This window comes from Odontomachus brunneus, unplaced genomic scaffold, assembly GCF_010583005.1.
Source record: "Odontomachus brunneus isolate Ranch 3 - 2012 unplaced genomic scaffold, Obru_v1 Obru_scaffold_259, whole genome shotgun sequence".
Taxonomy (NCBI): domain Eukaryota; kingdom Metazoa; phylum Arthropoda; class Insecta; order Hymenoptera; family Formicidae; genus Odontomachus; species Odontomachus brunneus.
This window is the reverse complement of record NW_022639709.1, coordinates 161,677-187,753: the sequence shown is the minus strand read 5'-3', so window position 1 is coordinate 187,753 and position 26,077 is coordinate 161,677. Positions and strand designations below refer to the sequence as shown.

The following is a 26,077-nucleotide window of genomic DNA, read 5'->3' as shown; positions in this document are numbered from 1 at the left end:
TCTTTTTTCTCGAATCGTATATAAAATGTCGTCGGTTCTTTTGCGTTTCATTACTTCGTTCAAGAGATTTGCCCGACAGATTTATTAACGACAAAAAATTGCTTCCAGAATGGAGATCATCCTCTCGGCTGGGTACAGTATCAGTTAGTGTTCGCTAACTTCTTGTTTGGTCGCGGTCCCTTCGGTCCCGGGGAACACTTCCTGGGCATGACTGACTCCTGCATGATCCGAGGTAACACCATACCGTTTCCCATCGATTACTCCGCAATGAATACACCACGGGACAAGTTGGAGGTCTACAGTCCTCATTGCAAGAGCAACAGGCGAAGTGTCGTAGTCTAACGGTAAACGTTTCGTCGCGAGAGTTCCTTCAGATTAGTAACGTGCACAATCATTCCCCGAGTGCCTGATTCTGTGTGCCGTACACGTATGCCGTATTTGATAGATTCCTTTTGCTCGATTGACCGCACTTCGAGACCCACTTCGAGAACGGTCTCGAGAAGAGACACGAAGAGATTTACAACGTCCACCTTGCACGATCATTTGCAAAGTCGACGTCGCGATATTCAGACATAATTAATGGTGTGTCGCACCAATATTACATCACACTGCCAGTTACTTTGTGGGAACAGCACTCCTCAGACATATCGAAAAGTCACGTATACTTATTTCAAAGTATAAAAATCGTAGAGACTCAATGACACGAGGGCCTACTTATTTCTACCAGAAAGTCCACGGCACAAAGCGTTTGTCGGAACGCTCGTCGAACCGCGCGGATGTAGACGCGGCACTAGGTCGCTCGATGGAAAGGACGAATACTATTTCGCAACATTGTGTACTTACAAAATTTATTTCAAGCGCTTGACACTTAGTATGCTCCTCACGCGGCCGGGTTACCGGTGCGTGATTTTACGTGAGACGTGATTTCGATTTCTTCTTCTTTTGCATAATATATGAAAAATACCGATTCCGAGCGCGCGTACGAAGCGATTACTGTTGCCTACGAGTAATGCAGCCGACGAAATAACGATGACGCTCCTTCGATTATGTGCGTGTATATTACTTACATTAAATATCTATGAACAACCTCCCCACCCTCCCGATCTTACTTGTGTAATAAGGCGTATACGGAGGCACATGGATCACATACTTTCCAACATCGGCATATCGTTCCTCGTCCACGGCGCAACTGCATCGTTGCGCACGATCGACCGACCGACCGACCGACCGACCGAGAGATTCAATAAATGCACCAACAGTGATTATACGACAATCGGATATTCTAGTACTTTGGTATCTTCATGTTCTTTATATTGTCTTAGCCCAAACTGCCAGTACGTACGACTCGATCTCGCACTCGTTCGTTCCCTTTTGAATCCTGAAGAGTCCGTTCTCACCCCAACGGTGTCCCCAGGAGTTTGCCACCAACTGGAAAAAGAAAAGGAAAAACGTAGAAAAGGAAAATGTTACATCAATTAAGTTTAAAAAGCTTTTTAACCACGAACCACTCCAGTTTAATGAGACCATTAGACTTAAGAAGCTTTAAATTATGTTGCTAAAGATAGTAGCGATGTTGTAGTTGACCTTATAAAATTTTATTTTCCGGGAGTTTTAATAACGGGAGTTTTAAAGCTGAACATTAATACAAAATTTTCTTGATTAATTTAGGGCCTTACACAGAGAAAAAAATTTACTAAATTTAAAAAAATGTTTGGATAGTACTGTGAAGATATTTGTTTAAATTAAGTAATTATTTTCTAAAATTAAATAAAGAATTTTTAAATATAAATTTGTTTCTTTAATTTTAGAAAATAATTACTTAATTTAAACAAATATCTTCACAGTACTATTCAAACAAACGTTTTTTGAAATTTAGTAAATTTTTTCTCAGTGTATAGTTAAATTAATGTCGTCTCAATGTCTACCAAAATATAATCTCTTTTACCGTCTTAAGTAGTAGTATTAATGTGCTCTCCGATACAGAAAATTACTACAATTACTTGTATTCTCGTGCAAAAAGTTTAATTTACTGAAATATTATAGCAACGTTTTAGTAAGAATAACACTAATTGGTGCTATATACAGATTTGATTATGGAAAAATAAGAGGAAAGGAAAGAAAGATAATAGAAGAGATAATAAAAGAAAAGAGAAATAAAATAAGAAATAAAAATGATATCGATGAATATTAGAGAGTACATGAGTTCAGAAGACGCGTGAAGACACGCGTGAAGGATGTCTGAGAGATTAGGAGCGTTCTTAGACATTCGTATCGTACGAGGAGTTCGTATCGCGCGAGACAACAGATAATTACGCGTAATTACGCGTTTGCGTTGGCGTAATAAGATGCTTTCCTCTTTTTCTTTTTTAATTGGAGCATGCTAAAAACGTTATCATAAACATGCTGTTGCGCAAACTCACCCAATACTTGTGCGGTGGGCCGCGATAAGATGGCTCCTCACCCCATCCGATTATTCTCACCGAATGATAACCGGAATCGTGCAATTCCGCACTGCGAGAGTGCCTATACACTCCGCTCTTGTAAACAAAGAAGTCTTGGTAGACTCTCATGGTAGCTGAAATGAGTTTTCATACTTTCGTCACACTTCTCCACGGAGTTACGAGACGTAAACAATTTTTTTTTATCGAAAACACACATACATATTTGGTACTAGTTCGCCAAGTGTTCATTCTCGCGCACGTTTGTTTCAACGTAAGAAAGTAAGACACAATACACGACGAGAATATTTTCTCTCATTTGAAATTCTTTATAATTTTATCATGTTTTCGGGTAATTCAAAAATATAAATTGTCAGTAGAATTTATCTTGCTCTAAAGCCTGTTTATTAATAGTTTATTAATAGTTGTTAGTTGAATTTTTGTTTCATGTGAGATATTTTGATTTTTTACTGAGAATTCTCTCTCTCTCGATTTAAGTTTTTCAATTCCTCTCTAAAAGAAGGCATGTAAGAGATTTAATTGTAGCCGCTTTTCCGCGATGCTGATTGGTTCTCTCGCTTAGCTCACTTCATGTGGGCTGCGGCTTGCTTTGTGTCGTTTGCGCCTGTCAAATTACCAGGCAAATAGCTGTTATCGCGTTGGTTAGGTTACGAAAAAAAAATACAGAAGAGATATGTCTCTCTCTGTCTCTCCCTGTCTTTCTCTGTCTCTCCTGCCTCTCCTATCTCTCTCTGTCTCTCCTTATTTCTCCCTATCTCTCCCTATCTCTCCCTGTCTCTCCCTGTCTCTCCCTGTCTTTCCTTGTCTTTCCTTGTCTTTTCTGTCTCTCCCTGTCTCTCCCTGTCTCTCCCTATCTCTCCCTATCTCTCCCTATCTCTCCCTATCTCTCCTTGTGTCTCCCTATCCCTCCCTGTTTCTCCCTCTCTCTCTGTTTCTCCCTGTCTCTTCCTGCCTCTCCCTGTGTCTCCCCGTCTCTCCCCGTCTCTCTCTGTCTCTCCCTATCCTTCCTGTCTCTCCCTATAATTACTAATTAATTAAAGTATATTTTAATTTAATTTTTATTTGATTTTTATTTTACATTTTTTATTGTTTTTTATTAGCTACATGGCGCGCGCATGTATTGTTCTAATGAATTATATAATGTATATGGCATTGTATCTATAATCGCGATTCAACTGCAAAACTCTTATCTAACTCTGAACTTAGGATCTAAATATCTCATTTGAGAGGAATTTCAAGTAACTAGATTATTAATATGGACCTAAGGGACAAATGTTTCAGACTTTTGTCACGAGATATTTATGCTTCGATATTTCATGCGTGTTTACGCATGAGGAAGGCGTGTATCTCGGAATTTCGATTAAGAGAATTGCCGGAGTCGTAGCAGGGGCATACATACCTTGCACGGGTCCAGAAGTCAGAATCTCCTGCATAATGTCGGTCTCGTTGCCCAGACGATAGGCCGGTCCAACCTTATATAATTCTTGTCTCAGCGGATTTGGCGGCTTTCGGCAACCGGCGACCTTTAGGTTGCTTCGTTTGCGTAGTTTGCACTGATCGTTCTTCCCGGTCCAAGGATAGCACTCCTTGTCCACCAGTCTAAGACAAGAAGGATACATTAAAACCGCGCCCTCGTAAGAAATGATTCAATCTTTAGCTCTTAAAAAACTAAAAAATTACAATTATTTTTTTTAATTATGTTATTTATATTGCCATTGTACCATTTTCGACGATCTATAATTGTTTACAAGCAACATAAAATAGTAGAATCCACCTACATTCGCGCGCTAGAAAAAGAGAGAGAGAAAGAGAAAGAGAAAAAAGTATGATAGTGTAAAACTGAAAAAAAATACCCGAATTTTCTCATGAAGAGCCAAGCACGATCCAAGTATCCGCCTCTGCAGCCTTGCTGTCCTCTATTGTTACAAGAGAGCAGATGTTGCGCGCTCAGCTCCACGTCTTCGGCGCCTTTGCTCATGATCGCGAAACGGTCGGACGCGACGTCGGCCGTAGACACGGCCCAGGACGCGCCGCACCATCCTTGATCGTGAATGCCAGATATATCGCGTGGCCAGCGTGTCCTGGCGTCGAACTCCCGTGGCAACGCGTCCGGATCGTAAATACGTCGCACCGGATTCATCTTGTATACCTGCGACCAGAGGTCATTTTTCAGTTACTCGGAGGAGTCTCGTTTACTTTCGACGCGAGAGACCTCTGTTTATTTATTTGCTAATGATAGATGTAAATCGACGCATTCGCTTGTGACTCGAAAGGATCAGTTCAGGCTCCGCGGACTACCACGTCAGAAGATCTCGACTATCTTGATCGGACATTATCCACGAGCAACGCTGATCGCGCACGAGAGTGCTCTGTTATTCATAAAACCCTCGCAGCGAAGTACGGGAGAGATTATTTTAGCCGTGGAACTTTAGCCTTAGTTGCACAAGCGCAGCAATTGACCTAATCTTTCGAGGCAATTTTGCGGCTATACACATTCGCGGCGTTTTCAGAGCAAGGCTGCTTTACTCCGAACTCATCGAGCCATAATGACAGCTCCGTCCTTTTAGCGGAAAAATTTCCAACCGTCTTTCGCAATCCTCAAATTTATCTTTCCTTGAATCTTGAATAATAAGGAGAAGAAGAAAAGAAGTTTCATTGAAAAGACAAAGATGCACACACACACATACTTTCGGGAAAACCTCGCGAATATTCTTGTGATAATTTGAGCAACATTTTTTATCTTTTGACTTGAGTAAGCAACAATATGTTTGGTTAGATACGCACGTTTTCTTTTGCATATCTTTATAAAGATCCGGATATCAGGTTTAACACGTTAACTACCTTAACTTATACTGAAAGAAATTATCCGATTTGTTAAAGATTAATAAACGGATATTTCCAATTAAATTCCGATCAATTTTTATATCCAATCAAGATATCCGATTAAATATAATCAGATACTTCCAATGGCATTTCATCAGATAAACCGATAAAAAGTTATGAACCGATATTTTTCATCGGATGTTTTCTAATTGGATACAAAAATGTATCGGTAATTTTGATCGGAAATATTTGTTTATAAATTTTTTATCGGATAATTTCTTTCAATATACGAGAGATCAACGCGGCGCATATATGTGTGCGCTTTTCTCCCTGGGTCCGCATAAACGAGCTAAGTTTGCTTTTAATTCGTTAACAATTATATAAAAAATTTTAATCGATCACGTGAAATAACACAGAGTGGACTGCAAACAGCCAATAAACTGAACGTGTTAACACTCACGGACTGCGACGGATTGAGAGTGCCTAGGCGTAGCTCTACGCCGTCCCGTAGTGTCCTTCCCCAGAATTCGGAATAATTGCCCACTTGCCATCCCAACGTCGGTTCTTGCAAGCTGACCTCCTCCATTAATTCCGGCTCGATCAAGCATCGGTTCTCCTCGCAGAGCACTTCGGCGCGCTTACCGAGCGAGGAGCATTTACTGCGACACAAAATAAATATTATGCGACACATAATAAATAAGTGCAGACGATCTGCACTTGTTTCAACAGCGCAACGCGCCAGCAGAAGCGATTCAAGTTTATTACCATGTGTTGCAGTTGACTCTTAACGTCTGTCCATGATCGTAGTTCCTCCCTTGGAAGAAACATCCTGAAAGAACACACGAGGACTTGGAGAAAAAAAAACATAGCTTTGCATCATGTATTGTATTTTTATATTTTATATGTACACTTTTTCTTTTTTATTTTATTATTTTTTTCAATAAATACGCACTTCTTATCTCCTCGGGCGGCGACGTGACGTTCGGCACGATGCCTCTGCAATGCTGCCAATAATCCGGACAGCAGTCTTCTTCACGGTCCCGATTGCAAAAATCGTCGCAGTAGCACAGCGTCGTGAGGATCGGCGAGCTGCAGTCATCCTGTCGTCCTGGACAACAACTGCCCCCAGGATACCTCGAGGCGCAGTATGGCCCCGGCGGCAGCCCAGAGTAATCCGGAATGCCTCTCACGAGCAAAGGCAGGAACACACAGGCGATGAACACTAAATTCTGGCAGTGTATGGACCACATCCTGAAAGGATTGTGCATCGTGAGGAGCGCGTGATTACTGATTTTTATTTAATTTTAATTAAAATTGTTTCCTTTATCTCGTCGATTCATTGGACACTAATAACATGCCTGGACGTTACCCAGACAGCACAAGATCCAGAGTATATTCTGGGGACGTTTTCAGGACAAAGGGATGTATTCAGAATATCTTTATGATATCTTGAAAAGATCTGTGCTGTTTGGATAATAACAATGGTATTTAACTCTGGACATTTCTATCGTTTTGGTCTTTTTAAATATGAACATTTAAACTGTCAATGAGTGTGTGTGTGTGTGTGTGTAAAATATACATGTATATAAATTGTGCAGCATGTCTGCATGATTTTTGAAACGTTTTCGACAGTTTAAAGAGAAAGTTGTAAGGTGAACCTACATTTGTGTTACATGTAAGTTACCATTTGTAATAAAAAAAATTAAAAATTTTTTTATAAAAATCAATACTTGAATATTTTAAATGGCATCGTGCAATTTTTTTTTTTATAATACTGTAAGGGATTTTAATACAAATTCAGCACACTATCAGAGATGTCACTTTTATTGATGTTCAATATTAAATATCCGGAATTATTTTACATAGCAGTATTTATAAGCTCTGACTAGAAATATAAACATAAACAATTGAAAGTTGTCTAAACTTAGTGTTTTGATCTTCATGTTTTTGTTTACGAGGCATTCTTGTCATCGTTTTCCGCTATTTTGCTGTCATAATGTGTCTCAACTTCATCGTGCAATACATGAATGTGCATTTCGGCTTTTCTGCGCGGGGATGTATTTCGGTAGAAATTCAGTTAAATTTCGCTTGCTCGTTTCGGTACTTGTATCAATCTAATGAAACATTGAGTCGCACCGAGTTGGCGCGTCGCGTAACCCGTCCAGGTGTGCGCAGCTGGTATGTGGGATTCGGTAACAGCTGGCAATTGACAATAATAACGTTGCCAAGTTGACGACGCTTTGCGGACCGGCGAGACGCGTCATCCTGTCTGCTTTGGAACGACTTCAAGGCATTGGCCGTTTAAATGTCGCGATTTGTCACTCAGCATTCTAAAGAAGATGATGGAAGTCTTCTCGGGACTTGTGCAACGTCCTCACGGTTTCACCGAGCGGACAATGTTTGATTCATCTTGAACTTCTCGTTCTTTTGTGTCGCGACGCGTATATTTACACGAGACTCTTCGTCCGAGTCGTGTATTTTTACAAGATTTTACTATGCTCGAGATATGTCTCTTTTCCTCAAACGTTTCAAACATACCTGAAATACCAACATGTCCCCTTCCCCACCTTCTTACGCTGAAGTGACTTAAAATTTACAAAAAGAGTTTCGACAGTTGAAGGATCTCGTTTAGCCGGACTAACCGGAACTTCGACGACGACGTTTTGCGTTTTGCCTGCTCTCGACGCGCTTAACATCTGCCACCCGTATGAACGGTCCACGGATCGTCTATCACGGATCACGTAACTCTGAAACGAGTGTCACCCGAATCGGCTGCATTATAATATTGATGGAATTTACCAGACTGGAACGAGGATCGTGATTTCAGCTTCCTGACCTCGGGCAGGCCGCGTGCTTGCGTAACGATACCGATTTTCCAGCCGATGGTACTTCATTAAATCGCGACACGTACGCACAATTCGCTAAATCGGAATACATAGGTAAGTACGGAAGAATTCTGTCTCTTAAAAACGAACTTTGTTTTCTTGAAAGAAAATGGACGCGATATTTACTCATTGATAAGTAGTGTCAGATAAGTGTCAGATAAATCTTTTCATGATATTCAATGACAAAGTTAATTGAGAGATCGAAAAATTATTAAGGGATTATGCGTTGGTTTGTGCTACGCTTTATTAATTATATATAAGTTTATTTGTTTATTACATATAAATTATATATAAATTAAAATAATTAAACACGACATAGTATTAGGAAGATGTTGCAAAAATACCTCTGTCCTCTTGGAGATCTTCTTCAGCGTAGGAACATAAGCGCTGACTCGCAAAATCGTAATCGCTATCGCAGATAGCACGAAAATAATACGGACGTATTATTAAGTACGAAAGTCGAAAGCGTCAGTTCCGTAGAATAAACAATAATGTGAAATTTTAATTGATACAATCACGAAGAGCCTTATCTGATGTTTTTGCTTATTAATGAGCAAATGTCACGTTTTGTGTCGTCTATTTTGTTTTTCAAAAGAAAGGAAATTCCAGCAAGTAAAAGCTGCAGTAATTAATAAGTAAGGTTCAAGTAACTTGATTCTTGGAGAAAGCCACGTAACGTCTTATTAAAAATATCGGAAAATTCTCAGAAGTCAATTTCCGCCGAGGTAAAATGGACTCGAGGTTCAATCGAGGCGTCACGGGGGCGAGGGTGGGAATTGGAACGTGCGGAGTATTTTTAAACGCATCAAACGTGAAATTCTTTCTGCCTGACAACAACGCCAGGCACAACTTCGCATCACGTACTTCTTTATCCATGCTTCTGAGAAGTTGCATCGGCAGCTGTTTCTAAAGGCGAGACGAGCGGACAAAGGATCGCTATGCTGTCCCCGATCGCGGGCTTTACGCGGGCACGAGTCTGACGCGTTCATTGAGGAGCGAGCAATTAATGCAAATATTCCGCACGGGAATGTGTAAGTGGGTCGCTCTCGTTTGACCCGTCTTCCCTGTGACGTCACGAGGAGGTTTCCTCGTCGTAGTCGTCGTCGTTGTCGTGTTGTCAATGTCTCGTTCCGTTCCTCGCCACGATAAACGGTATGACACGGCCACAGATTCAAGGAGAAATTACGGGAACGACTGAGACCCCACAACGAAATTTCCCCTGGCGTCGTCCGGAGACCCTTCTCACAAAAAAAGTAAATGACCTTCATCAGCGCAACGGAATGCGAAAGCAGACGGAAGATCGTAAAACTCAACTTACGCACCCGCAAGCTGAACAAGAGAAGAAGACTTGATACGGGCGCAACGTCTCGTCTGCGTCCGCGGGATCGACGACAACTGACCCGTGACATCAGCGTCGCAACCCCACAACAAGGGCGGACTTCGGGGCTTTCTCCCTAAGTGAGACGCGCCGAGAGATGTTGATTGAAAACTGCGACCTCTAAATTAACCGGCGACAGCAGCGAGATTAATTTGGGCTGGCTTGAATTACTGACATTCTTATTCACCTCGGGATCATTTTAGGGAACCCGATGGTGACTTTCTTCAAATTCTGGTTAATCTCTGATTAATTGGCTGGCAGAATCGCCAATTCCGATGTAATTTGTGTGTCGCCTGACAATGACCAGAAATTGAATAATCCTATCCCAATAAACATCAAGTGACGGTAAGGTTAATGTTACAATTTCTCGTTCAACAATGTGAATGTTATGTACAACATACATTATACGACACTTACATTGTTGAGTGGAAAATTATGATAATGATGTAATGTTACTCGTGTTTACGGGGTAGCGATTTTGATCCTTCGCGTACGATTATATGCTTTAAGACACACAGTACAATCTGAGTCTGTCAGGCAACTTCAGATCACTATAATATTGCTGAAAAAATCAATATTTCTCAACAAATCTTTTCCAGAGCTATAGCGCAGCCTCGGTTACAGGACAGCAATAAAATCAAAGTCTGCAAGCAGATTTGCGCTATTTGGAAGTTTCCTGGTCTCTTTATGCAAGTTGAGGAGCGATCGGATATTCGTCCGCGATGAAGTCACGCTCCTTCGCAGCGACGCGTTTCAAAAGAATAATTTAGTTTAATTCAGTCCCGACGCGCTTATTGAGACGCAAATTTCTCGCAGGTTGCGACGTGTCGCTCGCGCTGAAGAGCGAATTCGGCCGACCGTGTCGTCCGAACGTCGTCGTGAGGCCAGAACTGGCCTCACTTGCGTCTCGATCGTTATTACGATCGATAATAAGACGCAAAGTGCGACATGAACAACCTTCTGTCCGTTTCGTATGATCTAACTCTCATGGGAATGGTTTTTGGACCTGGTCCAAAGTTGCATCATTACTCAAGCTCGCTATGTTTCGCGATAATCGGTCACCGAACGTGTTAGGCAACTAACACCGTGTGCGGCATCGTGATCACGTTTTTATGTGACGTATTAACACGTCGTATTGATACGACAAGACGCTGAACACACTTTAACAGCCCGCTATCTTTGTTTTGTCGTAATTGGACGAACAACGAGCCGCTCCGTGTTTTTGTATGCCATTGTGACACACAAGACTGGCGACAGAGGCGAATTCGGCAGTCACTTCTCACCATTCTGTGACAGCGCGGGTCATTACGATCTTGTTTACGGTCGAATAACGCAAAATTGGTCGGGGGACACCGATGTGCGAGGAGGGCGCGAGAACAAACTCGATGGAACGTTAATGCTATTTAATACAAGTGGAGTTGACACTGATGGAGGAGACAGTTTCATTTAACCGGTCGCTCGAGAAACTGGCGCAACTCCAGAGATATTTCTAAGGTTACCAAGGTTAAGACACGACTGTTTTAGGGCTTCCGAACTAACAAGCTCGCTTGATAGCCAGCCTTGAAAATAGAGTCAATATGAAATCCCTCCCTCGTGTAAGATCACAGATTGTGTATTTTTAGCTGTCCTTCCCTCTCTCTTTTCCTCACTCGTCCACTCTCTTTTATCTTTCTCGTGGCGTCCCTTCATTGGTCCCTTCGTTGTAATGATCGGAATCCTCCTGCGTCTATTATCGCGGAGTGATTAATTAATCGAATGATCAATTGATTCGATCGCGGTTTGCAGTAAACGATCGTGACTTTCTATTCGGTAGTGCGCCACTTGCAAGACGCCAGTGTATTTTCCAACCGATTAATCGTGCCTATCGCGTGCTATTTTTAGGATAAAAGTTTCGAGAAGACAGATTGCAAAATCAACGCAGTCTCGAGGATGCTGCGACAGGCAGCAAGATGCGGATGTCGTTTTATATTCGGCCGATCGAGAGATCTGCAGTGTCATCGATGCAATGCAGAGACTCCAGGATAGTTTCTTGGCTCTCGGGGAGCAGAAGAGGATATCGCTAGTACTACATCGCGAAACTATTATGTATCGATAGAACGTGTTTGCACGAGCGTGACGTCAGGACCAAGATTACTCAATGGACACTGTCAACGGAAAACTATGCAACCTTTATCGCCATATTCACTATCGCGACCGACTTTTCAATGAGCAGTCGAATTCGTCGAACGAGTTGGTTGAGCTGTGACCATGAGTGGTCGGAGAATTTTTTCCCGCTTAACATTATATTTGTCAATAGATCGCATCATCTTCCCGAAATAGCTGAATAATCTCGAATTCACTTCGCGTCTTAATTAAATCAAGATTCGCAGAATCGTTCGCAGAACGATCTTGGTAGCAAACAGCGGATTCACACATTTGTCCTCTTCCCGCAGTATCAAATGCAAGTTATTTATTCTCTTTCCAACTATAACGCGTAGAGACTTTGAAAAATTGTTACAGATTTCTCATATGCTGCGTTAGAGTACTTAGATCCATCACTTAGGCTTTTATTAAATAAATAAATAAATAGTCGTTATTTGAAACTTATTTCTCGACACTGAGATACTCGAATTTGTATATAAAGTTGAATCGAATCTTGAACAGAGTTGAATTCAGAAACGTGATCGATACTCAGATCGAAATTTTGAGTCAGATGTGAATTTTTCAGTTGAATCGCGGTAACAAATATATGTCATATGATTCAACTGCTCATATGACTCAAAAACTCAGATCTCACTCTAAGCTCTGTATTAACAGCTGTCACCTGAAACTTGTCTCATGCGAGATACCCGGATTTTCATTTGGAATTAGATCCAAGTTTTTCAGTTGTATTATATGGTATATGTGACATTTATATCTTTAATCGCGCGATACAAAACACGCGCGATATACGTGACGTTACATTCGCAATCGTGATTGAACCGAAAACTCACGTTTAACACTAAATTAAAATCTGAGTGTCTCACCCGAGGCGAGTTTCGTAAGTAACGACTATTAATACAAACCTAAATTCAAATCCGAGTATCTCACTTGAGATATAAGTTCCAAGTAATGAATATTGACGCAGGTCTACTCTCTATCTGAGTATTTCATGCGAGACAAGTCTCAAGTAACGACTATTAATACAGGCTTTATTGTCGTTAATGATAGAGTACTCGTGTTATTTTCCACGAAAAGCCTCAGGATCTTCATTCATGACATTTATATCGCTCACCAAGATCGCCGCTCGCTTAGGGTAGTGTGTTCAACGTGTTCCTTGATCGATACTACAGCGAGAATGATGACGTGAAGTATATGAGTGCGCGCGCGCGATTAAACGCAACGCGCGGCTCTGATTAATCCCAGAGCGGCCTTTCTATCATAATTATAGATTAAATTCCACGAGCATCGCGTCAACCACCGGCGCGAATACCGGCTCGCGAGCGCATTCGTCGAATCGTCGGATAAAAGCGGATTAAGGAACGGCCGTTCCGCCAACGCGGGATATTTCGTCACGTAGGATGCCTCAGCAAGGATGACATTGACGCGCGGTAAGTGTCCTTTCGGGATTCACATGCGCCCGTCATCCTGTCGACGAATCGCCAGGTGATTCACGACGCGAGTGATACGACTCGCGGTTTAAGCGCGGTTTAAGCGCGGTTACGCGCGAACTTTTATACACGTCAGCCGATGATCGTCCTTCGGATTACTCGCGATCCTGGAAGTTCTCTCGTTCCCCTTGGAGAGAAGGGTCCGCCGCTCGCCAGTCTTTCCGACGAGTATGCAGATTCGAGTCGGAGACCAGTGTCTCGGACTTGCTCTTTTTCTCGGACCCTCTCGAAGTCTCCTTTACATTTGTTGCGCGCACTCTTTCACTTTTTTTTCTTCCAAGTTGTTAGCCAATCGTTTCATTATTGCCGCGACTTACAGATTCTTCTTCGGTATCTCCCACATTTGTCTCTGTTATGTAAACAATAGTCACATATGTATCGTCCGCGCAAAGTGAAGTTACATTTATGTCATGCTTATGTTAAATGAAGTTATAGTTATGTGTTATAATCAGGGCTTTTCTCCGGCGAAACACGTCGGGACGGGAACTTCTTCGAGGAAACAAAGTTCTCAAGGAATTTTGAGAAGTTTGTGAATAATGTTTTTCAAGAGAGAATGTGTAAAGTTTGAAAACTACTTTAAATTCGATGCGAGTCTGTGTAGACTGTATGAAAATAATATTGCCCTAAAGGATCTCGTCTCTTCTTCATCCTCATTTTGTGAGACCTCGGCAGCTCTCTTTCTCGAAGAAAAGCCCTGACTATTATGACTTCACGATCCTCGACTATTATGATCATGAACTTCGTTCGTTTAATTCGTCGAAAGAGTCGAGAGGGAACTTTCACATGACGTCCTTGTTCGGCGCGAATTTTCAACGGATTATCGAGACAGAGGCTAGATCTTGTCGAAGAGGCCAAACACGAAATCCGTGCGATAGCGAGCGTTCGCCTCTGCTGAACAGGTTGATATTCGCATACGTTTATAAAGCGAGGCGCATTCTGTGTAACCTCTGGCAGCAGCCCGGCTATCAAGTAGCGTCGCCAAGCGTAATGACATAACGCGATATCAATGTCGCGTCGACACATACACAACAGGCTCGCCGCGTAAACTTTCGCTCGCCTCTCTCTCGCGTCTGTAAACGAGATCTCGCGCTATTCTTCGGGGAAAAATCGTTCGTCACACTGTTTTCCGGATTCCTCTCACTTCAATTCTGACTTGATTTCAGGCTGAAACTGTGAGCTTTATTGTTTGAACTTCTCCGTTATTCGTCGATTTCGTTTCACAGTATTGCCGAGAATATCTTTGTTATTTTATTTGATTTTCTTTCATTTTATTCCTTTCTTTTCTTTTTTTTTATTTTTATTTTCAAGAGTGTGAAATGAATCCGATGTAACTTCCCCAATGTTTCAGGTTGAAACTGAGGGTTGTATGAGTTTTGTTTCTTCAATTTTCCGTTGTTCATCGACTTTATTCCATAAACAATATCTCGCGCTATTCTTCGGAGAAAAATCACTCGTCACACTGTTCTCCGAATCTCTGTTATTCCAATTCTGACTTGATTTTAGGCTGAAACTATGAGTTTTATTGTTTGAACTTCTCCATTATTCGTCGATTTCATTTCACAGTATTGCCGAGAATATTTTTATTATTTTATTAGATTTATTAGGTTCTTTCATTTTATTTCTTTCTTTTTTTTTATTTTTATTTTCACGATTGTGAAATGAATCCGATGCAACTTCCCCAATGTTGCAGGACTGTGTCTTGAATTCTTACCCTTAGATTCTAATTTAATTTTACAGGATAAAATTGAAAATTGTGTAACTTCCCCATTTTTCTTAATTCGTCGATTTTATTTCGATGTATTGCCGAGAGTAATTTCTAGTTATTTTTACTTTCACCATGATGAATTGTGAGATGAATCCGATGCAATTTCCCGAAAGTTATAGGACTGTGTTTTGAGGCGATCGTGATTGCCGTAGCAAGAGGTCGAAGCGAGCAAACCCATCTCGTGTTCCGGACGTGAATGCGTTCGGACGTTCCGGTAACGGATATCAGAAAAACAAACAGACCGTCGCATTGAGCCCCTGCTTTATATTCTGCGTCTGCTTATTTTTATAAGCAGCACGCGAAGCGTCGGGGGAGATCGGAATTTAAAAATCACAGTGACTCGTCATTGTTTTTTCAACGAGCAGCGAAATATAGCGAAAAACATGTGCCTTTTCCCGTTGCAACTCGACAACGAGAAACGTCGCTGATAATTCTGCGACTATCATACATTTCCGAGCTATTACTGAGGAAGGGAAGCGTTTGGCTCACTTTTATTTTGAACCGCGTTGAATCTATTCGGAAATGGGAGTTGCGACAGCAGAATGCAGAATGAATCACAGACTTCCGACCGATAAGATCCATACGAAGCGATTATTATTAACGTAACGCTTGCTATTATTAGTTTTCGCAACACAGCGCTTCGCGTCGTAGAAGCGTGTTGTTCCTGCGTGATAGAGAGAGAGAGAGAGAGAAAAAGAGAGAGAAAGAGAGAGAAAGAGAGAAAGAGATAGGGAGAGCTTTCAGCCCACGCGGATGGTCGTCGCTCTCAAATAGAAAGAATTCCGCGTCAGACAGCGATCGTTCTAAGATTCTCTTGCGTCAATATCGAGACGCGTGCCAGACCGATTTATGTCCTCTGCCATTGGACGACGAACGACGATAAATGTCACACGTGGTCCGGCGAAATTGCTCGCGCGGAGATTGCTCTTGCACCACGTGTGCTATCAGATCGTCGCGTCCGTGTATTCGCGCGAATATTCCATTCTCCGTTTTACTATCGAAAGACCGTCGGCGTCCACGGTCAATTTTGCACTCTTGCACAATTTTCGCCGACCAGAGCAAGACGTTTCCCAATAAAATCACCCTTACGACATGTCTACGTTCTGGGAAGAGAGAAGGCGACTCGAATTTGCGTTGTAATCTTGAACCGTGGCAATTCGGTCGGTTGTAAAACGATCTTTTTTCATATTTCGGACCTGACGTAAACGACGTCGAGGTTCTTTCGGGACGCTCCACTTCTCGCCTGCTTTATACGCTGTAAATCTTTCCCTCTAACTCTTTTTAAAATTCGCTCAACGCGCAGAGCGGCCTGGTTATATGTGTTCCGACGAATTGTTAATACTAAAAATAACGCGCACGTCATATCACATCGCGGGGGAGTAGCGAGTGGATGCGCCCGGTTGGCCCAAATTCCGAGGTATTATAGGTTGTTTGCATTCGCCTTGCGAGATTGGCAGGTTCGAGAGATTCGTTTTGAGGCGGCCCGTAAACTTTCATGATACGCATCGTGAAAATATATCGCGTGGATCTTCCTAAGATCTCATTCTAGAGACATAGCAAATACCAAGTATGTCTTCTTTATCCCAAATTTAATCCTTATGCGAGCATCACGTACAATAAAACGTCTAGTAGCGGGCACTTGATCTGTTTTCGGCACTCTTGCGCGACTTCTATTAAATATTAAAGTGTATGGAAATCAAGAAATAGAAAAGATAAATAATGAATAAATTATTAAATAATAAATCTTAGATAGACCGCAATATTTGCTAAAATTCGCATAAGTACGTCGAAAATAGATCAGATGTCCGCTACTGAACATTTCTAATTGACTTTAAAATAGCGGGTCCTCAGTTTGTCCTGTAGATATGATTGTTTGTATGTTCCCTCATAACTCGAGAACAGTTAGAGGTATTGAAGTGAAACTCTTCGGTAACACTTCGGTTCAGTATGTTATTTATGGTTTTTAGATTTGATTAGTATGGTTTCTAGATAAATGTTATTGCTCAGATTTATGTAGGTGACCTGGAAATTGGGTTATTGCCATCATTTTCTTGAAAATCCGAGAATGTCAAAAGATACAAGATAAAACTTTTATTTTTAACCAACGTCAAAAACAAATTTTTAATAAATAATTAAAAAGTACGAAGTACTTAAAAAACTTGAAAAACTTGAAAAAACCGCCCTCAAACTTCAGTAGCCTTAGAAAAATATGTATAATAATTTTCACAATCAATATTGTCTTACGAAATCACCCATAAAATGACAAATTAGGCAAGCAAATATAATATATAAATCTAAAGATATAACTAATGAAAAGAATGTATGAATATTAATTCAATCAGGTAGAATTTCGCGCTGAGTTCTAAAATCGTTAGAATATTAGAATGGGATTGTAGGTACATAGAAATGTTGATCTAAAAATATTTCACATTTTTTAGGATTTTTGAAACTTTTGAAAGCGATTTATTCTTTTAACCTTATAACTTTATTCCAATTTTAGAATTAGAAAGACATGTTTAGCGCTCGCTGTGTGTTCAGAATGCGGCTTCTGTGTTTATTCTCGCGGCAGTTTCTCTTCTTCGCACTAACATCGGCGTGCTGACTCTCATTTGCTCTTCATCACCTGTCCTTGTCTTTCTAATTGAATATCAAATAGTCTTGTTATTATTTCACGTTCTCCTTTACTGTTGTTACCAGTGATGAACGTGGTCTCCTGGCGTTCAGTCTAAACCATTTTAGGCAACGCAATCTACGAAAGTGTTCCAATCACGTGTCCGACACGCGCCTCATCCCGCGGCCGTTTATCAATGCCTCTCTAACGTCGTAAACTGATTTATTGGACGCTATTAATCGCCATGTGTTCGCTCAACAGCCATGCCACGGTGCCGGTGATGATAACGGTGCGGTAAGCGACGCGATAAGCGCGTTCGATCGAATATCCAGCGACCGAGCGCGTCGGTTTCGCAGAAATCCCGGTGCAATCTCCGTGCTATTGACTGCGGCGACGATCGATGATTGGCAATTGAGGATCTTGTGGGTAAGCTTCGAAAGTAATTAACTTCTACGACATCGCGACATTCATTAGCGCGCATAATCGCTCGCGCCGCGGCTTCTCGCGAGCAACACAATCCGGGCGGATGCGATCGTTCAATTATCGTCGCGGGATACTCGTTAACGCCTTATGCGTGTCAGCTGATGATTATCGGCAAATTGCAAACATGCCTGGCGGCGCAGTCCGTCGCGGCACATATCGCGATACCGATCTTGCCAAGTGAATTACATGCGAGCGGCGTCTTGTCAAGGGTTACGTCGTCGCGGCCTGACGCATACGCGCGCGCTCGCGATTATGAAACCGACGTGTGCGCCGCGCGCATTCCGTTTTGACATAATTCGATTTCTGCGCGCACATCGGCCGGTCCTTTCCGCGCTACCGCGACGAGCGTGCCTGCATAAGACTTACGCCCACGGAACGACATAACTGTTGGCTTACACACGCTCGAAAAAAGATGGTCTTACGGTCATAACGAAAATGATCTAAATACGAGAAACTAGTCGAGATGAACAAATGATTAGACAGAGATAAACACCGTGCTATCGCGTTTTGTACTTAATCGATATAGATGACAGAGAGATAAGATTTATACTTGAAGTATTTGTAAAAATTAGCACAAAAGAGGTCTCTCTAGGGACTCTAGGGCCGGTATTCATAGTCCGATCTTATATTTAAAATTATCTTAAGTACTGTTTTAAGATGTCATGAACCAATCACAGAGCCGTATTCGCATCTTAAGACGGTCTTGAAATAAGATTCAACTATGAATACCGGCCTAGGAGTCCCTCTAGGAGCACTCATCTAGGCCAGTTACATTTCTTACAAAAGTGGTAGACAAGAAAGACTAACGATCAGAAACAAACGGATGTATAATCCTCACGCTCGCCTAAATTTTCTTACAGATATTACGAGAATGTTGCTGTCATAAATTCTATACGGGCTACAGACAATCTTCTAGCAGATACAGAACAGAAAAAATAGCGATAAATTTTAAACGTAACGTTTAGAATTTTATCTGGACCAACAAAATATTTTTTTAACCAGCAAAAATTTTTTTGCACCGAACAATATAGTCTTATCCTCAGCGGAATTTTCTCGTACATCTATCGTGCGCGATTATTTTCCAATTTTCTTTAGTTAATAACTCAAAATTTTACATGATTGCTTGTAAATTTTGTGTGTGTTCACTTTGATCTGATCTGATACACAGAAAAAATATTATCCTAAGAAAAGCGATCACTCGGTTTATTTTCCTTCTTTTAAATAATGATAAATATCTTCAACAAAGAATATATTTTCTTGATATAATGATCTTTCAAAAAATATATATATTAATCACAAATTTGAGAAAAATTCACTATTATGTACTCAGAAAAAGAATCTATTCCTTTTGTAAGAATATTGTGTAACTTTATCGAAGAAAATGTTAGTTTTTCTCTATGTGCTAAGTAAATCAAATTTTTGTTTTAATCTAATATTCTTGATTGAAATGTTAAACTTATTGGGACACAGAATGTATTTTAAATAAATTAGATGCTTATATATATATATATATGACAGACATATGATAAATTTGCGCGGATATAACTTATGAGATACTTGAAAGTGACATTTACTTGAATGCAGTACGTAAGTTCTGCGTGTGTGTGCATGTACATGAACATTCTCCCACCTATCACCAGACGCCTTGTACAAGAGTATTCCACTGAGAGGATGAGATTCTATTTTTTAGTCCACAAGAAATTGTCAACTTACGAGACGAAATAATTCTCCGTCTCGGCTCTTCCACTTACTTTCGCATGAGGTCAAGGTACTTCCTTCTTTCACCGCAAGTTACACCACACCTCGCGCACAACAGATCTCCGAGTGACTTCGACGGGGTCTTCGCGTAACGCACCAGAGATCTCTCATTGTCGGATCGCGATTAATCCGGGCGTCGCGCCCGACGAGCGAAATCGTCTGTCAGGTTTACCACGAGGTGTTCTCGATAAGACGCGCGATAGTGTTAATAGAGTTTCGCTGCTTGGAGTCGGGCCGACCCACATCTCGCACGTTGATAACGACCTTTTCATTAACGCGCGGCGACTTATTCCCGTGTCGCCATCGATCAAAAGGTGTTTACCTTCTGTCGCGACGCGACCGTCGAGCATCGTTAATAACACACTCGCTCGAATTAGAAGTCAAAGTCGTCGCGTGAGACTGTTTGGTCGCTGTTTTGTTTTGATGACACAAGTGGACAGGGTTGCCAGGTCTGGTGTAATTCCGTCAAAGTGACTCTTTGACACGCTGAGTTGACGCGCGAAATCTTGATTTTGACGCTTGGCATATAATCTCGACGTAATGAGAAGAAAATTTGGCGCGAAGCGGCGCTGAGTGGGGATTGGTTTGGGGCTGGTACTCACGATGTTAGAATTCGATTCAACTTGGGGGAATATAAATGCTATTGGAATTTACTTACAAAATTACTAACATTGTGTTTTTCTATGATTTACCGATCAATTCAGACCGAATTTCATGAGCTTTACATTAAAATCAATATTCAATTTTACCAAAGTGTCAATAAAAGCATGATCATATATCACGAATTCAGACTTATTGATTACAACTGTAACTTTTGGTTGTCTTGTAGTATAACACAATTGGAAAATGATCACAATATATAAAATGATTTTTAGTTTTGTTGTCCTAAAGTTATATTATAAAATGTCTAAATGTTTCTGTAAATATTACATGTCTTTGATAGTAAAACATGTACAAACACAATTAAATGTTTTTTTAATTTTCTAAAATTGCTGCTTTCAAATTTCAAAATTGTTTCTCAAGTTTGGTGTTGTGTATTTGGCATTATGTTTTTAATATTGGCGGAAAGTGGTGTCTTAGATTTTCTGAATTAGCGTTTCTAGAATTTGACAACCCTGATCGTAAAGTCGCGCCTCGTGAATTTCGTCGCCGTTGCGAATCTGCCCGCGGCAGTCGGCGTCACCGGAAAACGCGGCTTGCAATTTGCGCTTTCGCGAAATTCGCGGAGAAGAGAAGTTTCGTTGTCCCTTTCCTTACTATAAAAGTCACGGTTTACACTTTGCGTTAAAAGTGAGATCCGTAAGTAACATAACGAGCGTCGCGCTGGAAAAAGTGGAATGCGACGCGAATGACGGCTCATACGAGAGGAATTCGAAAAATCGTCGCGTTACTATCACACGAGCCAGAGATAAGTGCGTTCGCGTTGCACGCGGGGGGAAGTGCACCAGGGAGCTTTTTAAATATGCTCGTGATACGCTCCACTTCACCAAGGTGGCATTCCGCCGAGCATCGGAGATAAGAGACGACGCGAGAGATCGAGGAAGTTTTCGATTCGCAACGTGACGGTTCGGTGTGCCGTTTTTCCGCCAATTTGACGGAGACGAACTCGTCGTTTCGGAAGCACGTCTGCACGGAGAAACGCGCGAGTAGTTGACGCTTTTTTTCACGACTAGGTCACTGCGTCGCAATCTTGTGCCTCGTGGTGGCTCACCGCATGCCTGTTTACAACTTATCTATCGCTCGCACACATAAACACATACGTACACATACGCTGTACGCACGAAGGAGCCGGCGAAATATTACCATGTCGATGAAAGTCAAGAAATTACCATACCGCGTAATCGGCGCGGTGCGACAAGGTTGCGGCGTTACTGGCGCGAAGAAGTATTCGGGCGTTCGCGCGAGATATTTCTCGATCGGACCTTCTCGAGTCCGTCGCGAGAGGCCGCGCTTTTTTTCGCGGGCCGGTCGCATCTGTTTTTCGCGTACTTATCTCGCGCGCGAGTACGCTCTCGCTTCGCTTTAATCGCCGCGCGATATCCGCTGCATAGAATTACACGCGCGTTGCGGGATCTGTTCTCGCATTGCCGGCAAGAGTGCCGACCTGACGCTTCCTTCCCGCGAGGGATGACAAAAGCGCGAGGCTGATACAAAAACGAAGAGCCGTCGCGGAAAGAAGAGTTCGCGGAACACCGCGGAGAGAATCCGCGTTCGCGGTCTATTCATTACCGTCGCCGTTCGTGACCATGAAAGATCGTCGCCTTGCGAATCCGTACGTTGACACAGTTTGCGAATAGTAGTCGGATAAAGGCGGTGCTTGTGTATAAGCGGCAATTAGCTGCGTGCAGGTCATGACATCGATATCGGTATCAAAGTTGCTCGGCTTGCCAAAGTTCGTCGGCGGATAAATTTCGCTGTACACACATGTGCGTGTCTCGCACATTTTTCTCGTCGTTGACTTCATCGTTAAGATCGAACGATACCCAGTTGAGCTGTAGCGCGCTCTGTCGAAGTCTCTCGATTAAAATGATTCAGCTCAAATCGCTAAATTAAAATCGATTGTTCGATTGTCTATGGTTGCATCGACGAGAGAATCAGCACGTTCGCTACCAGCGTCATATGTGTGCGAGAGAGTAAACATTTCTTTCATGCACTGAGAGAAAAATTATTTAAAAGACAAGAAAAAAGTTTCGGGGGGAGGGGCTGTACTTTTTATTTTTTACGAGCAAAAAAAAAGATCATTGGAAAAAATTTTTCTCACACTTAGAATAATCCAAAAAATTAATTTCTGGAGGGACTGCAGCCCCTTCAGTCCCCCTCCTGGCTTCGCCATTGAGACAAGCAGTATTTATTCGACTAATAACATATTTACTTATACATGTGTTTCTGCACTAAGAAAAGATTTTTTCCAAATAAGAAAATATATTGTTTCTTGAACAATCTTAAAAAATACTTGACAATGTATTCGTGCGAGATATATGAAATTCGTTTTCACACAAAAATGAATTTTATTTTATAAGAATAAACTTTATTTCGCAGAAATAAACTTTATATTCCATAAATAAATTTTCAGGTGTCTTTTTTCTCAGTAGCTTTTCATGAAAATTATTGTTTATTCTATTCTATTTTATTCAGCTAAGAAAACTTAGACTTTAACAAATTAAATTATTAATATTCACTGAATGAATACTCTTCAGCTCTTTGAAGTTTTTTTCTCTCAGTATATGTTTTTCATATTGTCGAATTGAGTCTGTCTTACACGTTTACATAAAAAGAAAAAAATTACAAGATGGCCTGTGCGAGGATTCTTTAAATAAATCTTAGTAACGAAAAATTCACAAAATGTATCCTCGTGCGAGTCCAAATGTTTCATTTACGTCTGTCTTGTTTCCAATATCTTAAAATGACATGGCGATATGCATGCATATCGCATGCGAAAATATAATGGCGATAACGAGCGGAAGACTTTTTACAAATCGAGTGGCGGGACGAGACGTTTTGCCGTATAACGATCGTTCTGTAATAGATACATTCAGAATGGTGTGCATTTTATTGCAAAATGATATGAGAACTGTCGTCTGATTTTGCGGAACTTTCGCGAGCGAAACCACGGAGAAGAAGTGAAGTATTATTCGCGTTTTTCTGCATTCCTTTTGTAATTTATCCACGGACGGAATTGGCGCCTGATAGCAATTCGATAAGATACTCAAACAACGTCGACTCGTTCCTCACCAGCCGCGAGGTAGATAAACTGACGTTCGTCAATGAAAGCGAGCGAGATAGTGAGAATGCAATTAAAAGTATCGACTCGTTAATCACTCAGACTCTCCCAGCGTATTCAAAGATACGTTCCTCCATTCGGCAAAAATTTCACCAATTCGTCATTAGATAAATCAGCAGCGCGTAACACAACGGATTGTATTGTAAACTTGTTGAAATTTGCACCTTGAAATTTCACATGTGTCTAATTGAATGCTAAGAAAAAGATGATTGTTGTTACTTGTGAAAATTGTTGTTTCATTGACAAACTGTAAAACTTGAATGGGAATCTGTCACTGTTCTTAACTCTCGGCGTCGTCTCAGAGGATTGAAAGCATAACTTGCAAAAAGAAGCGGCTGTCAGTTACTTGCGCAGCTGCGAAAAATTCGAGCGACCTGTTACGTCCCGCGATCGCGCTCGCTCTTGACAAATCCGCGAGAATCGATCGTTTTACGGCGCACTGTTCAAAAAGAAGAACAACAAAAAGAAGAAAAAAGAGAACAATTGCACAGCACTTACTCGAAAATGGCGAGACTCAGTCGGGTCCAAATCGAGGACTATCTTCTTCGACGAGCGTCGGTTCGCATGTGCCGGAAACGATCGCGTCGTGCGAGCAAGGTAGGAGAAGGAAAAATCCCGAGGAAATCCGCGAAAAAGGGCCAACGATGAGAGGCCGTGGGAGAACGCACGAGAGGGTTACAAGGTGGATAGGGAAAGGGAGAGAGAGAGAGGACAGATAGAGAGAGAGAAGAGAGGGAGATAGAGAGGAAGAGAGAGAGAAAAAGAGAACACACGGTGCTGGCGGCTCGAAAGCGCGAGCCTAACTGACCCGAGCGGAGACGAGAGGTAAACGCAAGCTAAACTAAGTCGCGGTATCACAATTCGGTTCGAACGAACCGCCACGGCGAGAGCGACGGCGGCAACGCGACCGAATGCCGTGCGAGACGGTCGCTTGGTCCACCCACCGTGTCTTCTTGCCGCCGCCGCATCTTCCGTCGTTCTCCTGCGTCATCGCCGGGATGACGAAGGCGCGCGCGATGACGGGCGCAGAAGAAGGCGGGAAGGTGAACTCGGAACGCGTTCTCCGACGAAGTCGCCAATCGCGAGGTGGTGATCGCGCGTTCCTCCTTCCTTTTGTTGGGATGGATGGATGGATGGATGGATCGATCGATCGGATCGCGACGGTCGCGCTGAGGTATTCACCAGTGAACGCAATGACGGAAAAAGAAGAGGAGAAACCATTGAGGGGGTGTCTTATCGAGTACTTTCGTAGTCTTCACCAATTGAATACCAACATTTTTCTGCAAAGTTTTTGCGTTGTATTGGCTGCACAGAATTACAAATTCTATAAATTATGTAGAATATTGCAAATTGTATCAAAATGTATGGAAAGTAATATATTAAATATCTGCTTTGTAATCATTAATTTACAAATATAATGTTTAAAAAGATGAATTAAATGAAATTCCCATTTCATTGTACGACAGATTGGTAGATTGAACTCTGAAGGTAAAAGAATATAACCAAAGAATTCTGTAAACTTGAACTTTGTTTAACAGTCAATTTTTTCAAGATTTTTTAAATTCTTCTTAATTGATCTTTGAGGAAGTCATTATTTAATCGACAATCCTAGATTACTCATTGTTTATACAGATGACATCTCATGTATACTTGTCGCTGTTTGCACAATACTGTTTGTAGACGCAGAGTGTCGTCATTTGCGCGTAAACATCCAACTCTGAAATTACCAAGAAGTAACAATTATCGATAATGAATCATTCATCTCGGCTTCGTTTCAAAACTGGACTTTCACAGTGAGCGGTATTCCTCTCGTATTTCATGCCGAGCAGTTTTCGAGTAATCGTCACGACTACAGAGCAGTTCGACGAAATGTATCACTGTGGGAAATTTGTTAACTGCGAACTGTCACATTCATTCGTTTAGCACACGCGCCGCGTGAGTGGCTCCGCTACTCGCGCTAAGCTAAAACATTTTCCGAAAGCCCGCGGCGAATAGACAGTTCACGCTCTCTCGACGCGTGAACCAACGTGAGAGACTATCTAAACCTATTTCTAGAGCTAACAGGCAGGGTTGCCTGAGTGCCATCACAAGCACATTTCTATATAAAGATGTCGATACAGCATGCCTTCGCCTTGGACGTTAGTCCCGATACAAGGATGGGAAGGAGTGGCAATTAACGAAACAATTAAAGAGCACTCGCGATTATACTCACTCGATCGCAGTGAAACTCGGTCCCGAACGAGAGCACACAACGACGAGTATCGGCCGCACTCCTCTCGGATCAATTTGTGGCGGAAAAAGTGCGCGGGAGCTGCTGGCGGGTCCGGAGCGCTAGTCGAACTGAAGCGGCCACACGACGAGGTAGTAAATGCCCGCGAAATCCTATTTCGCGCATATATAGGGCTCCGGCCTAGACTGCGTCCTGTCGGCCGGATCTTTTCGCGAGCACTTCCGCCGCGAATTCGTCATTGTCGAGCCAGGCGAGAGAGAGAGAGAGAGAGAGAG

At 41.9% G+C, this 26,077-nt stretch overlaps 3 protein-coding genes across 6 annotated transcripts in view; 2 read left to right on the top strand and 1 right to left on the bottom strand.

The window, feature by feature from the left end:
• The window catches only part of LOC116852852, a 3,308-nt gene extending 2,032 nt beyond the window's left edge, over positions 1 to 1,276 (top strand). Inside the window, exon 4 of the mRNA XM_032833585.1 lies at positions 109 to 1,276. Within this exon, the coding sequence (XP_032689476.1) occupies positions 109 to 342 (234 nt within the window). The 3' untranslated portion in view covers positions 343 to 1,276. The remainder of the gene's footprint in view (positions 1 to 108) is intronic.
• LOC116852848 (tubulointerstitial nephritis antigen-like) lies at positions 832 to 25,941 on the bottom strand. 3 transcript variants are annotated; one of them, XM_032833580.1, is made up of 8 exons: positions 25,785 to 25,941; positions 6,235 to 6,533; positions 6,048 to 6,111; positions 5,743 to 5,941; positions 4,313 to 4,608; positions 3,859 to 4,058; positions 2,421 to 2,575; positions 832 to 1,428 (listed from the first exon to the last, which is right to left on the bottom strand). In XM_032833580.1, the coding sequence occupies exons 2-8, from the start codon at positions 6,530 to 6,532 to the stop codon at positions 1,309 to 1,311; spliced, it is 1,332 nt and encodes a 443-aa protein (XP_032689471.1). In that variant the 5' UTR covers position 6,533; positions 25,785 to 25,941; the 3' UTR covers positions 832 to 1,308. The 3 variants fall into 3 exon arrangements, with proteins under 3 accessions (XP_032689471.1, XP_032689470.1, XP_032689469.1); XM_032833579.1 differs by lacking the exon at positions 25,785 to 25,941 and adding an exon at positions 24,071 to 24,505; XM_032833578.1 differs by lacking the exon at positions 25,785 to 25,941 and adding an exon at positions 19,785 to 20,165.
• Positions 13,009 to 26,077, top strand: part of LOC116852846 (transient receptor potential cation channel subfamily V member 5) — a 41,292-nt gene continuing 28,223 nt past the window's right edge. Inside the window, exon 1 of one of the 2 annotated variants that reach the window (XM_032833568.1) lies at positions 13,009 to 13,114. In XM_032833568.1, coding sequence (XP_032689459.1) covers positions 13,099 to 13,114 — 16 coding nt within the window. In that variant the 5' untranslated portion in view covers positions 13,009 to 13,098. Of the gene's footprint in view, positions 13,115 to 17,523; positions 17,977 to 26,077 lie in introns of those variants that run through there. The other variant, XM_032833570.1, reaches the window with a different exon arrangement.